A 14,372-nucleotide genomic window follows, 5' to 3' on the forward strand; every position below is an offset into this window, starting at 1 on the left:
CACTTGCACAAGTCACCACTAAGTTTTAATTGTAGTGTTGATTAGCTTCTGTTGTATAACACTACTAGTGCCAAGTGTAAGGTACCACAATGATTTTTTATCTTATTTTGAATTAATTATGATTAGAATTAGGCTTTACAATGTATACAGCTCTTGTATCTTTTGAAGAAGTGCAATCTTTGTTATATATCTTCTGTTTCAAAGAATGGAGAAAAAGCAGCACCACCAAGTGAAATAACCTGCCCCCCTGGCTGGATGTGGGATGATGATGCTTGGGTGTATGACATCAATCGAGCAGTGGATGAAAAGGGTAAGAATTAAGACGAGGGTTGGCAAAGTGTGATCCACAGGCCACATGTGGTCCCAGAACATTCCCCCAAGGGTCAAAACTTGTTTTTAATCTCCCTTAAGGAAACATGACCAAATGCTCTCTGAGGGTGTGAAGGGTATTTCTACTCCCTTTGGAGGCCACCTGATCCCTCAGGATAAAAAAATGGCAATTAAAATGTTTTTGCTCTAAAATGACTTCTAGTGGATGTAAAACGTTGAGGACATTTTCACCACATTTTGCCCCCCATACTGGTCAAGAGGAGCCTTTTTGAAACAAGAAGTGACTTCTTCTCACTTTCTATTGTTTAAAAAATAACATGGTGAAAATGCTGCCAATTTCCCCTAATAGGTGTTTGAAGGCAAAAAACATGGGCAGGGTGCAGCCCTCTAAGATCTCTTGACGAGCTAATGCAATCCTTTCCACAGTTTCCCATCCCTACGTTAAGATTTAACATGAAGCTGTGCAAGCTCTTAACATAAGGCAAATGTGTCCACAAATTATGAATTGTACTTGCCTAACCTTCAGATAGGTCTGGCCTTGTTGTCTGAAATGATGACAGATGTACAGTTTGGGTAAGCCTAAACATCATAGACCAAACAAACAGGGAATGATGATTATGGCATGGTTCCTAATCAAAGTATTTTAGGAACTATTTCTCTGAGTTGCCTAAGAAATGTCGAGAGCATAAGCATATAAGACTGAGAGGAATGTTAGTACCTATTTAAAGAATGGGTCTAGTGAGGAAATACACTGTGCAAAGATTCAACTATTTGTGTCTCTGAAATTATGATACTTAGAGGTAGGATAAACAGCCACTATGTTTGTCATTGAGGCAGAGTCCACTTATGTTAAGTAATGTATATTTCACCTGTGTTGTTTTAGGCTGGGAATATGGAATTACCATTCCTCCAGACAATAAGCCAAAGTCATGGGGTGCAGCAGAGAAAATGTATCATACACATAGAAGAAGGAGACTTGTTCGAAAACGGAGAAAAGATCCAAACCAAACAACTTCATCAAGGGTAAGACAACCAAACTTCAACATTTGTTTCAAAATAATGGAGTGGGGGTGGAAAATAATGTAAAGCTGAAAAATAAAAAAATTAAAAGTTGATTATATCTTCAATTTGACAGATGTGAGTTGTGTTTCTGTGATTGTTTCTTAGGGAGCCACATCCTATGAAGATCAAGAAGGATGGGAATTTGCATCTTTAATTGGGTGGAAGTTTCACTGGAAGCAACGCAGTTCTGATACTTTCCGCCGTAGGCGCTGGAGGAGAAAAATGGCTCCTGCTGACACACATGGTGCAGCAGCCATCTTTAAGCTTGAAGGGGCTCTTGTAAGTACAAACAGCTAGCCTTAGGTTGTATTCTCAGAGTTAAGTTTTAATAAACAAGTGGTTCTTGAAAAGGCTTGAAGTGAAATTTATTGATCGCTTAGCACTTTGTGTGAAAGTGTCAACAAAATGTTAAACATGTACATGGGCCTGACTCCTGTTAGGAAAAATGCTGGTGTTACAGATTGAAGTTTTCCACCAATCCTTACAAAATAATTGAAAGCTAATATGTCAGTGAGGCTGTAAAGTGTGGGATTATGTTTATTCTATTTGTGTGGTGGCAGTTAAAACAACTGACGCTTTCACATCATAGCATCAAACACATGAGAATGTAGACTCTTATGTAAAACAGAGTCTCTAGATTTTAGAATTTTAATTTTCTGTATTTCAGTATTAAAGCATAAACATTTACAACAGGGGTGCAAAATTCTGACCTTCCATATAGTAAGGCCTAAAACTCCAGTTTTTTCATACAACTGCCCATGCTGGGAACATTTGGCTGGCCAAATGTTTTTTAACTCTAATTTACAACCACCCAAGGGCCAAACTACATGTGATGTTAAACACATGGTATAGCACCCCTTTTCTTCTCCCCCCCTTTCCCTCTTCTGTAATATGTCATTTTTAGACTGTAAGCCTGATTGCAAAACAATAGGGATTGTTTTGTGTGTAATCAATGTGCAATTTTAGATGTTTAATAAACAATAAATTATATTCACATGTAATCTTAGGGAGCAGATACAAGCATCGATGATGGAGACAAGGCTTCTGAGAAGGGCAAAGATTCAGCAACACATGTATTTGGTGCAAACACTCCAATAGTTTCTTGCTACTTTGACAGTAAGTTCATACAAAATTCATTATTAGGCAATATTCCTCTTTACAGTGCCACAGGACTTTTTGTTCTTGCTACCTAACTACGCTTGCAAAAAATTTCCCCTATTTGTTTTGTTACCCAACATTCCTTTTAGATACGATCAAAGTAAAAAGTATCAGAAATTGTCTTTTTGATACTGTTTAACAAATGTGTTCTTCTGTTTCTCTAATCCTATCCAGGGCTAGCCATGCTGGCAATACAGAAAAATACAATAACATCCAAACTCCATAAAACAGTGATACCGTTATTGGGATAACTAAAATTCACAAAGCCAGCCATGGTTCAAAAGCATGCATCATGTATTCTATGCATTTTGATTGGACTGATAAAAATATTGCTGTTTTGTGGATTTTGGATATTACTGTACCTTCCATTTCTGTGTTCATTTGCTCCTGCCATCCTTAGTCTGAAATATCATACAAGGTTTGGAGTTAACTTCCCTTTACATTTTCCTTACAATCATAGAATCCTAGAGTTGGAAGAGACCTCAAGAGCTATCCAGTCCAACCCCCTGCCAGGCAAGAAGCACATCAGACAGATGGCCATCCAGCCTCTGTTTAAAAACCTCCAAAGAAGGCAACTCCAGCACCACTCTCATAGGCAGTGTGTTCCACTGTCAAACAGCTCTTACCAACAGGAAGTATGTACTTCCTAATGTTTAGGTGGAATCTCTTTCTATTGCTCCAGGAACAAAATTATGTTTCTGATCAGCAGTACTAAGAGATTTCTTCATGAGCATTCATTATTGTCAGCCAACATGGCCATTGGCCACAGAAACGAGGTCAGAAGGCTGCTTTAGTTTGAGGCCAAGTTCAGTTAATGGTGAAATTTTCCATAAAGTAAACAAACCTGTATTTCATAGTCATTGGCCATGGTAGCTGGAAATGATAGCCCAAGTTGTTGTTCCATCACATGGATATCTCCAACTGGTTTAAGGAGTGTTGTTCAAAAGGTTCAGTTAATGGCCAATTTTGCCACAAAACAAACAAAACCATATTTACAATTCTTTGATAAAAGCAGAATACAGAAGATTGTGTGGAAGAGGTGAGAAATATGATTACTTTAATAATATTTCCTGCCCTTGGATGAGGGAACGTAGGAAAATAGGAAGCCATCTAATCCTTAATCTGATCATTGATCCATCTAGTCCAGTATTGACAGCTCTGACTGGAGAAGCTGCCTAGGCAGGATTGTTTCCTAGCTCTTCCTAGAGTTAGCTGGTATTCTCTTATGGTTTCCTATCCAAGTACTAACCAAGTAAGACCTTGCTTAGCTTCTCAGCTCAAACATGTTTGGGTGTATTTAGGATGGTAGCAATGATATGAAGGATAGCATGTGATCTACCATATTTAAATGTTACTGGAATAGATTGAGAACTGATGATAATGATGCAGAAGCAGCAGTCATAATCCTCCGACATTGGGTTTCCAATCAGAACCCCAGCCTAATCAAATAAACAAACAAAAAAGTATGATTTCTAAATTGATGCATAGTTAGTTAAGCAAAGAGCCAACATCAGATAACCAAAGTTCAAATCCCCGCTCGGTCATGGAAACCAACTAGGTGCTCTTGGGCAAGTCACACTGTCTCAGCCTCAGAGGAAGGCAAGGGCATACCCCCTCTGAACATATTCTGCCAAGAAATTCCTGTGATAGGTTTGCCTTAAAGTCACCATAAGTCAGAACTGACTTGAAGGCACACAATAACAATAATAATTAAATACAGTTGGCCCTCTATACCTACAGATTCAACCATCCATGGCTTAAAAATATTCAAAAAAAGTATAAATTCCAAACAGCAAACTTTGATTTTGTCACTGTATATAAGGGACACCATTTTACTATGCCATTATATTTAATGGGACTTGACCATCTGTGGATTTTGGACCAAACCCCAGCAGGTAGCAAGGGCCCCCTGTAATGCCAAGTGTATGCTAGACAGTGTACTGAAGTTATCAATGGTAAAATCCATACACAGAAAGCAGGTGAGAATCTATTGCAAAGAGATAAGACAAAACAGCAGTGGGGGATTTAGGCACACGCTGAACAGAAGGAATAGAAGTAAGTGACATGGAGGAGTAGCCAATATGAAGTTGCTAATTCATTTATGCCTGTCTCATTTACTTGACTTTTATTTATTAGGAGTCTACACTTACCACCTTCGATGTTACGTCTATCAAGCAAGAAATCTTTTAGCTTTGGACAAAGACAGCTTTTCAGGTAACAGTGGGAGGGGATGGCAATTCACTAAATTCAGAAGACCCATGCACATATGAAAAGCAAGTCTGTTCTTTTACTATAGCAACTGATACCTTAATGACTGTGATAGTTAAGCTATTTTCTTCAGCCATTTTTATAGTGAAGAGACCTAAAGCCAATGATTTGGCTGATGATTTTAAGTTAGTATAAAAATATCAGTATGATTCAATTCTGCAGTATGTTGTCAAATGCCCTTCTTCTTTCTGTTCTTTTTTTAGGAGCTTATTGCATTCACTTTTCAGCTCAATCCAGGCATGGGATGGGATCGGGACAGAACAGGGGGAAATAGGATTTAACACAAACAAAATTGCTGCTGTGCTGCCACCCGACCACCACCTGTCCCCGAGCTGCCCTCTGCCAGCCGATTTTGGTAGTATGGAAAGCTTCTATTCTACCAAAATCACTGGCAGAAGTTCAGCTGGGCAATAGGTGATCTTCAGGCAGCAGCACAGCAACAATTTTGTGTGTGATAAAACCCAGTTTTCCCCCGTTCCAGCCGATCACATCCCGTATCCAGATTGGGCTGAAAATGTGTGTGCGATAAGCTTCTTAAGTTTCATTCTCAGGCTCTACCCTATCCCTAATTTACTTCACCTATTTCTTTTTCACCATTCAGTCTTCCATCCTGCTTTTCTTGGACCCCTGGCTTCTATTTATTCTTAGTTTCCTATGACCTACAGTATGCTCTGTCCTGTTCCAAAACCAGTAAGGCTCACCCAAATGTTCGAAATTAGGAAAGCATTCAGGCACCATCATTTCAAGGTGGCAATCCTGACTATGGGATGGGGTGGGGTTTCAATAGACCAGAGATTCCCTGGTATTGACTTAGCCATCAAGAAGCCGTCCTGATTGCTTAGCTTATAACCTATAATTGATAGACAACAGAAGCAATCTTTGTTAAGAGCTTATTTAGGGCTACATCTGGCATCAGAAAGGGCCACATTAAATACCTACATTATAACAAAATTAGGAGAGCCAGTATGGTATAGTGGCTTGGGCATTGGACTCTGGACACTAGGGTTCAAATTGTTTCTCAGCCGTGGAAACCCACTAGGTAACCCTGGGCAAGTCACACTCTCTCAGCCTCAAAGGAAGGCAAAAGCAAACTCCCTCTGCACAAATCTTGCCAAGAAACCCCTGTTATAGGTTCATCTTAGGGTTACCATAACTTGACCTGAAGGCACACACCGCCAACACCTACAATATTATGGGGAATTAAGTTGTAGCCAGCAGTATTATTTTGATAGTTAATGCTGAGATTGCAATTTTCTATTGCTTTTGGAGATGCTAAGTTTTTGATTTAATGTACAAGATATTGTAGGGGCTGTAATGGAGGATATGTAAAATGTTAATGTAGAACATATGCTGCTTAAATTGTGATGAACAATGCTGTGAGCATTTTCATCAGTCTTTAAAGTCTGTGCTCACTCCATCTTCTTTTTTATTTTTATTTTCTGTGTGTGTGTGTGTCAGTTATTCATAGTAATTGTTACATACAATTGCACACAAATTCCCACACAGTGAAATAAATCATTAAGACAAAATAATACATAGTTGGCGACATGGACTACATTTCAAAATACTGTAAGTGTGAACCTAGGATAGTTGTTCATATACCAGATGATTCAGTGCAAACAGTGCTTGGACAAATTACTTATTTGACTACAGCTTTCAGCACTTCTACTGGTAAATTTCAAGGCCCTTTAGCTTGTCCCCCTACACACACACACACACACAGAGAATAAAAGTATGTTACACTCCCCTTTACATCCCTGGTTAGGGTGCTGGTGAAGATGACCTCCAGATAACCTTTCAAATAGCCCATGGGCATCACTGGGTAATGGCAATTTGTACAGGAAACGCTAATAACCATCATCAGAGACCTTCTTCAGAGGCCCCTGTGATTTAAAGGTCTTTTTAACAGTAGTCCTAGAACTCTTTAATCATTCACCTCTACTTCAGAAGAAAGCGAGAGCCATAAATACGATTTCAACTCATGCCAAATTTAAGTGTTAGGTTTTGTGAGGCTGACTATTTAAGAGGCAAACTGAAGCAGTTCAAACAATCACTTTATGAGTTCCTAGGTGTTGTTCCACAGGTATTCAAGGTATTCAGGAATAGGTTATTACCATGTACAGAAGCAATTTTAAATGTACTTGTTCCAAAACACTGAAAACTGCATGTTATGTTTCAGTGTTCCCATCCATAAGATAAGATTCATAATACTGCATTGCAGACATTGTCCTGCTCAGCACAGAATAAGCTCAATGCCTCTGTGCATTGGCATGTTCAAAACTGTCATTGTCTCTTTGCTGACAACTTCATGGCATGTTTTTTTAAAAACAACAACAACAACAGAATACTGCATACCATAAAAAGGTTAAGAAAGGTAGTCTTGATGGCTTGGAAAGATTAGTTTAGAGACTGTCACCCCAGACTGCAGATCTAAAGGTGATATCTGTGATTTAGTAGCCTGAAGGCAGAACTGGATGTTAAATAAAATGCATGTGAAGGCAAGGGGCATTTGAGAAAAAGGTTGCTTACTCTTCGGCAAGTGAACCTTGAATTAATTTCAGGAAACCTTACTTAGAAGCCATGTCACTTTCTATGGGACATGTATCATCTTCTGTAGTTTGCAAGTCAACACTTGCACGCCACCTCATTCAGAGCTTGGAAATGTTCCTTTTTTAGACTACAATACCCAGAACCCTCCATCCAGTGTGGCCACTTAGGTAGCCAAAATTAAAATTTAGAAGGTCTCTATAGTGTGTGAGAATAGTGGAACAAGACCATCCTGCTATATTTATATCCCTAACCATTTAACAATTATGCATTTTCTTTTTCTTCTTTATCATCATCCCATACATTCCTTTACATTTCCATATTCATTGATTTAACTTGTGACATTGTACTAGTGTTAGTATTGTTCTGTATCCTTATTGACAGGAATAGCAGTTCATGGTGTCAGTAACACCATCAGTATTATTAGTTTGTTGTTGTTGTGTGCCTTCAAGTCATTTCTGACTTATGATGACCCTGAGTCTGAGAGCGTGTGACTTTTCCAAGGTCCCCCAGTGGGTTTCATGGCCAAGCAGGGAATCAAATCCTAGCCTTCACAGTTCCAACAGTCAGACCACTATGCCATGCTGGCTCCTATTATTAGTAGAATCTGACAAATCTTTACTCTTCATGAAGGGCTCCTTCTGAGCACTCAAAACAATCCACATATACTTTAGTAACTCTGGAACAAGTACTAGTAATTATTGCAACATAAGTCAACATTATTTTTCTCATACTACAGTTCAGGGTGGTGGGGAAAGCAAAAACACTACCTTGAAAAGTGAAAAAGGACATAGCCACAAAAAACTCAAAAAGTAAGTCTGCTTATTATACTAGACAGAGGAAGACTGAGAAAAATATTTTGGAAGGCTGAATAGTAACAGTAAAATAAGTGTGTGTCACATTCGTCTTCTGTGCTCTTTCAGATCCATATGCTCATGTTTCATTCCTCCATCGAAGCAAAACAACTGAGATCATTCACTCAACACTGAACCCAACATGGGATCAAACTGTAATATTTGATGAGATTGAAATCTATGGAGATCCCCAAACAGTATATATGAACCCTCCTCATGTGGTTATTGAACTCTTTGACAGTGATCAAGTGGTAGGTGGTAGTATTTATGTCAATTCTCCCTTGATTTAGGTTAAGGTTAGCAGGTTGGCTATCCCTGTACATCATTTTGGACTAATCCATTTGTTCAGGGCAAAGATGAATTCCTTGGAAGAACTTCTTGCTCTCCTAAGGTGAAACTCAACCCAGATGATGACACCAGTCCCAAGCTTCTCTGGTATCCAGTTATAAATGGGGGCAAGACTTGTGGAGATGTCCTTTTAGCAGCTGAACTGATACTGACTGAAAAGGTAACATCAAATAAGCACATATTTTAGATTTACGGGTATCTTGATGGGAAGATAGCTGTGTATGTTTTTGGCTTAATATGAATTCTCTGTATCTCTAAACAGGGCAGCACCAACCTTCCAATTCTTCCCTCACAAAGAGCACCAAATCTTTATATGGTGCCACAAGGAATCAGACCTGTGGTTCAGCTGACTGCTATTGAGGTATTGTGACTACTGTATAGTATATGTTTAAAATGCAAGCAATCCAAAGACTTTATTAATTCTTAATAGGATTTATGCCCATCAGTTCACATCTCTGTGTACAAAGTCAAGTGCTATTCAGTACTCGGAAATGTTGGAGTATTTTTTGTTTTTATTTTTTGGATCACAAGTTCAAGAATATTGTTTGGGAGGAAAATGTGGGGGGGGGGGAGCAGGTTGCATAAAAAGCCAGGGTTTATTTTTCCAACAAAACCTCGAAATGAAAAATCTCCCAGGAGTTGATCATATTCTTGATGATATGTCTTGATATGACAAGACACACTTTTTTGTTGAGTGTGACAAATTGGTTAGTATTCTTTACTTTCTAATTTTGAACTCTTATAGAACTGTTGTATAAATCTTAAGTAGTACTCAATATATTTGAATTGATAATATTGGCTTACCTTTATAGGCTTCGCTGGTTCCCTGCACTAAACCACTCCCATTTCAACCATTCATTATAAATCCTTTACCTCATTTCTATTTCCTGTTTTTATCTGCATTGATAGAAGGGAGGGACAATTTAGAGTTTTGAAAAGTTGTTGTTTTTTTTCTTTTTCTTTTTATAGTATAGCTTGCCATGTTGTTTGGAGAATGCTGGGAGTTGTTGTCAAAAAAGGAGCTTCCACTCATTCTGGATTTATTATAATAGTGTCTAGAATAATATAGTCAAAATATACCAGTTACACAATATAATAATAATAAATAAAATTTTTATTTCTATCCCGCCTTTCCAGTGTTCAAGGCGGCGTACAATAGTGGGATTTATCATCCCAATGACAGATAAAAAGAGTACAATAAAAACATTACAATATCAGCATAAAAACAACAGCAATACACAATAACACTTCCAAGCTAACAATGGGGGGAGGGGAACATAATAGGGCTATTGGGGGTAAGCCTGTTTGAACAAATACGTTTTCAGCCCTTTTTTAAATTGGGCTAGGGAGGGGATTGAGCGGAGCTTGTCGGGGATCAAGTTCCAGAGCTTAGAGGCCGCAATTGAGAAGGCCCTTTGCGTGGTGACAATGTAGTGGTATAGTGTATATTTCTGAATGTGTATGAATTGTTTACTCAGAATTCCTTGATATTAAAATACATCCATAGGGATACTGAAGAATTTTGTTTGGCCTGTATTTTGAAGTGAACTATTATGATATGCATCTCCCAAATTAATGTATTAATTTAGAATCCATTTGTTCTTCTGAATTTGAACTTTTGTTTCATTGACATTATACTGTTTTACACTGGGGTAACTAAAATAATTGGAATCTTTGGGCTGAGTTATACAGTGGCTGAGTTATTTTGCAGAAGATGTCTATTGATATTTTCCGCCTGCAGAGATATAATGTATATACTCAACTATAAGTTAATCTCATGTATAAGTCGAAAACAGGTTTGGAGATTTTGCCATGATCCATGGATAAGTCGAGGCGAGAGTAAAACTTGGAGGCTCCTTCAGTGTGTGTATGTGTGCATACAGCAAGAGAAACTCTAATTGATGCTTTTTGCTTCAGCGTTTGTTTCAACTTTGGTTTCAGCCTTCATGGCCAGCACCAGTTGGAGAGGGTCTCTATTTGTTTGTCTAACAGCTATTAATCACTCAGGACACTTTCTGCTTGGCTCAAGAGAGAAATAAAACTGCTATTCCAACTGCATGGGGAAATCTGAAAGAGCTGCTGACCCATAAATAAGTTGACCTGAGATTTTGGGGTCAATTTTTGGGGATAAATTTTTAGACTTATAGACGAGTATATACGGTAAATATTCATTTGTAGTTTCAGGAGTTGATTTTGTGTTTTCCTTTAATATTGTTAACTGTGGTTGGGGACTGTTGCTTTTTCCTCACAGATCCTTGCCTGGGGCTTGCGCAACATGAAAAATTATCAAATGGCTTCTGTTACATCCCCAAGTCTCATTGTGGAGTGTGGAGGTGAAATGGTGGAATCTGTAGTGATCAAAAACCTGAAAAAGACACCAAATTTTCCTGGATCTGTTCTTTTCATGAAAGTGGTATGAAATGCTCTTATAATGAAGATCTATAGGCAGGTTACAGATGGCCCTCAAGGGGCCGTTTTCCCGCCGCCGCCATTCGCTGTGGAGGGAAGCCCCAGTGGCCATACCGCGAGGCTTCCCGACACAGCGAAAAAGGAGTGCTGAAATGGCGCTCCTTTTCGAAACGCGGAAGTGGCTCCGCGAGGGGCGAAGCGCGCCCTTGAGGTGTCACCTCCGCCGTGACACGTCTGAACGCACAGCGTCCAAGACATCAAAATGGTGGCGCCCATGTGGATGGGCGCCACCATTTACGACATGCTCCACGCGTGTTGGGGCCGGGGCGAGTTAGGAAGGGGCGACTCTTCCTAACCCTAACAAGCCCCTTCCTAACCCTAGCACGCACGGAGTGCATCGTTAGTGGCGGTCTGTAACCCGCCATAGTATATTTTAGATACTGTAGTAAGGGAAAGGCCAGGATAAATATATATAGGCTAATGTTAGGTGAAGTATTCAGCCTAAATGAATTAAGCCTGGAAATTACCCACAGGGCTAATTTTTAGAGATTTCCAGAGATTTCTGTGTCTCAATGCATTGTGTACACCTAATATTTACTTATAGAATCATATATACAAAGGCTCACATATCAGTTGTGGATATGCATTTGCATCCTCATCAGGATGGAGATGGTAAGGTATGTGTGTTAACATGCCAAACACACATAACTTAGACAACACTGGCATGTAGATAGATGTGCAAAGTGTTTAGTGCTGTATATACAGCCCAGTAGATCTCCCATCCACACTGGGTGCTATATTTGCTTTTATCAATTAGCATGCAGCAACCAAATATATGCACAGAGGGGTAGGTCTGGAGAGGCATGTGATTTCCACTCCTGGACTAGCTAAAAAAGAAAGGGAGACTGAAACAAATTCCTGAAAATAAATTGTGAATGTACCCCATTGATTTTTAGAATTCCACTGTCTGTGACTGCTACATATGATTCCACTAACTGTCACAGCTGCATCCTGTAGTCTAATTTGTAGTATGGTGCAACACTAGAGCATTCTGGCTATGAATTCTAAAACCCCATCCCTAAACTGTAAATTCTAGGATTTTGTAGGATGGGATCATCTCCATTCAAGTGGACTCAGTGCTATGTAGTATGAAAGGACCCCTACATTCAAAAACTGCAAAACAAATAAGAGTATTTCTGCAGTTCAAATGAAAGTAAAGGATCCTTTGGAACTATGGTTTTAAATTTAAGTAATTATGTTTTTGTCTTGTCTTCTTCTGTTTTTGAAACTAGCTATTGCCCAAAGAGGAATTGTACACTCCATCACTAGTTCTTAAAGTGATAGACCATAGGCAATTTGGCCGTAAACCTGTCGTGGGGCAATGCACCATTGATGTACTGGAACGTTTCCGCTGTGATCCATACACTGCCAAAGAAGATGTTGCCCCACAGATGAAAGGTAGAGCTCTCATAAAAGTGAAGCTGTTTTTCCTATCAGACGTAGACCTTGCTACCTTTAATCATTCCCATCATCAGTCCCCTTGGAATAAAAGAACACAACTGAAGTTTTGTGCACACCCATTATTTTGTGAAATGTAGACATGTTCAGCCTATGAAGCTGTGAACTTTTACTGATTGGCAGCACCAGTTTGGAAAAAAAAACAGTATTTTATCCCTAGGGAAAAGACAGAAAGCTCACAGCAAAAACATTAAAAACATAAGACTTTGCATGTGCTGGGGTGTCTGTATGTATGCACCTTCAAGTTGCCTGTCACCTTAAGATGATCCTATCAATTTCATAAGGTTTTCTTAGGCAAGGGATACTCAGAGATGGTTTTGCCAGTTCCTTCAAATGAAATGTATTCTACAGCACCTGGTATTTGTTGGCAGTCTCCATCCAAGTACTAACCGGGGTGACCCTGGTTAGCTTCCATGATCAGACAGGATCTGGTGCCTTTAAGGTATTTAGGCTTAGTCCAGCCATTTTACTTCCACTTCATTGATATGTGTCATTAAAAACAGGTGTGGCAACAAAATGTAGCAGTACATGTAGTGTTTTGCTTTTAAGCATTCCACCCTTTCCCTCTACATTTTCATTTTTTGCTATGATCCCACCCCGTCAGCATTTCTTGGCAACTGAATAAGCTCAGCCTGATTGGGCTGTTCCAGAGTTTCTCTATGTTGCTTTTGATAGTTTCTCCAAACCTGTTAATATTTCCCTATTGTACATGAGTGGTTCTAGCTTGGCTACATATGCAACTGCACTCAGATTCAGATATAAGAAATATGGTACACATTCTTTGGTAATCTATTAGAAAATAAACATTTGATCTTTGGCATAAATGCTATTTAGTCCTAACTAGAGTAAACCTATTGCATCAATAGAATTTATATCAAGTTCTCATTGATTCAGTGGCTCTATTCTCATTGGGACTTACAATTGAATTTAGCCATTGCATCTCAAAGCAGTGTACAGATAAAATTCACACAAAGAGACAAAATCATTAGGAATGCCTTTGGGCATGGGTGGTGGGAAATTGTTCCCAGGTTCAGGTTTTAGTCTTTTTCATGGTCTAAAGAATGGTCTAAAGAACACAAAAAAAAAGGGGGGTGGGGTGGGGAGTGAAAGCTAAAATTATGATTGCTTAGACATTTTTCTCCTTCTTGGCATATTTGATTTCCAGTTAGTCTTCTGTCAGCTGCACCACGGCGGGATGTGATAATTGAAGTGGAAGACACACAGCCCTTACTAACAGCACAGGTATCTTGGTTTTACTTTTTCTATTTTTTATGGGTAATTGGTTTCTTACTGAGCAAACTTAACCAGAGAAAGAATCTATAAATTTGCTAGAAGCTCTGATCAGGCTGATTCCACTGATGAAAATGCTTCTAGCCATAGACTTGGGAGGGGATTAGCTAACCTGATAGCATCCTCTCTGCCCCCATATCCACAAAACCTGCCCAAGGGGTTGGAAAACACTCTGGAGCCAGAAAACACTCTGGAGCAAAGTGGGGTTGTGGGATGGGCATATCAGACTGACTGTCAAGTAGCATAATGTTCAATTAAGATTTTCAGCAATACATTTGACCATAATATATTCCACCTATGCAGCTGGTGGGTGTGTGTGGGGGTAGTGTCATCATCATTCTTCCAACCTTACAGTTTTGTGTCTGTGTGTGAATGCTCACCTCTTTCTTGCCTATGTTTATGGTATTCTCAAATTGTCTGCTTGCTGCTTTATAACATATTTGCTTTGTTCAAAATTATTCACTGAATAAATTAATGAATAATGTTTGGGCTATATTTTGTTCACTGGCAGTTCTTGAGGTTCAATAATATTTATTCAGTTCTATTAAACTTACAAAGTGCAAACTGTGCTCCCATGCAGGCGTTGTT

At 39.1% G+C, this 14,372-nt stretch overlaps 1 protein-coding gene across 5 annotated transcripts in view; it reads left to right on the forward strand.

Moving 5' to 3' along the window:
* Positions 1 to 14,372, forward strand: part of MYOF (myoferlin) — a 119,575-nt gene that overhangs the window by 88,060 nt on the left and 17,143 nt on the right. For all 5 annotated transcript variants that reach the window (XM_042457123.1, XM_042457124.1, XM_042457125.1 and 2 more), the window contains 11 exons: positions 205 to 310; positions 1,214 to 1,353; positions 1,498 to 1,671; positions 2,400 to 2,508; positions 4,687 to 4,764; positions 8,289 to 8,470; positions 8,569 to 8,727; positions 8,830 to 8,928; positions 10,819 to 10,980; positions 12,269 to 12,434; positions 13,660 to 13,736. In XM_042457123.1, coding sequence (XP_042313057.1) covers positions 205 to 310; positions 1,214 to 1,353; positions 1,498 to 1,671; positions 2,400 to 2,508; positions 4,687 to 4,764; positions 8,289 to 8,470; positions 8,569 to 8,727; positions 8,830 to 8,928; positions 10,819 to 10,980; positions 12,269 to 12,434; positions 13,660 to 13,736 — 1,452 coding nt within the window. The remainder of the gene's footprint in view (positions 1 to 204; positions 311 to 1,213; positions 1,354 to 1,497; positions 1,672 to 2,399; positions 2,509 to 4,686; positions 4,765 to 8,288; positions 8,471 to 8,568; positions 8,728 to 8,829; positions 8,929 to 10,818; positions 10,981 to 12,268; positions 12,435 to 13,659; positions 13,737 to 14,372) is intronic.

This window comes from Sceloporus undulatus, chromosome 3 (assembly GCF_019175285.1).
Source record: "Sceloporus undulatus isolate JIND9_A2432 ecotype Alabama chromosome 3, SceUnd_v1.1, whole genome shotgun sequence".
Classification (NCBI taxonomy): Eukaryota; Metazoa; Chordata; class Lepidosauria; order Squamata; family Phrynosomatidae; genus Sceloporus; species Sceloporus undulatus.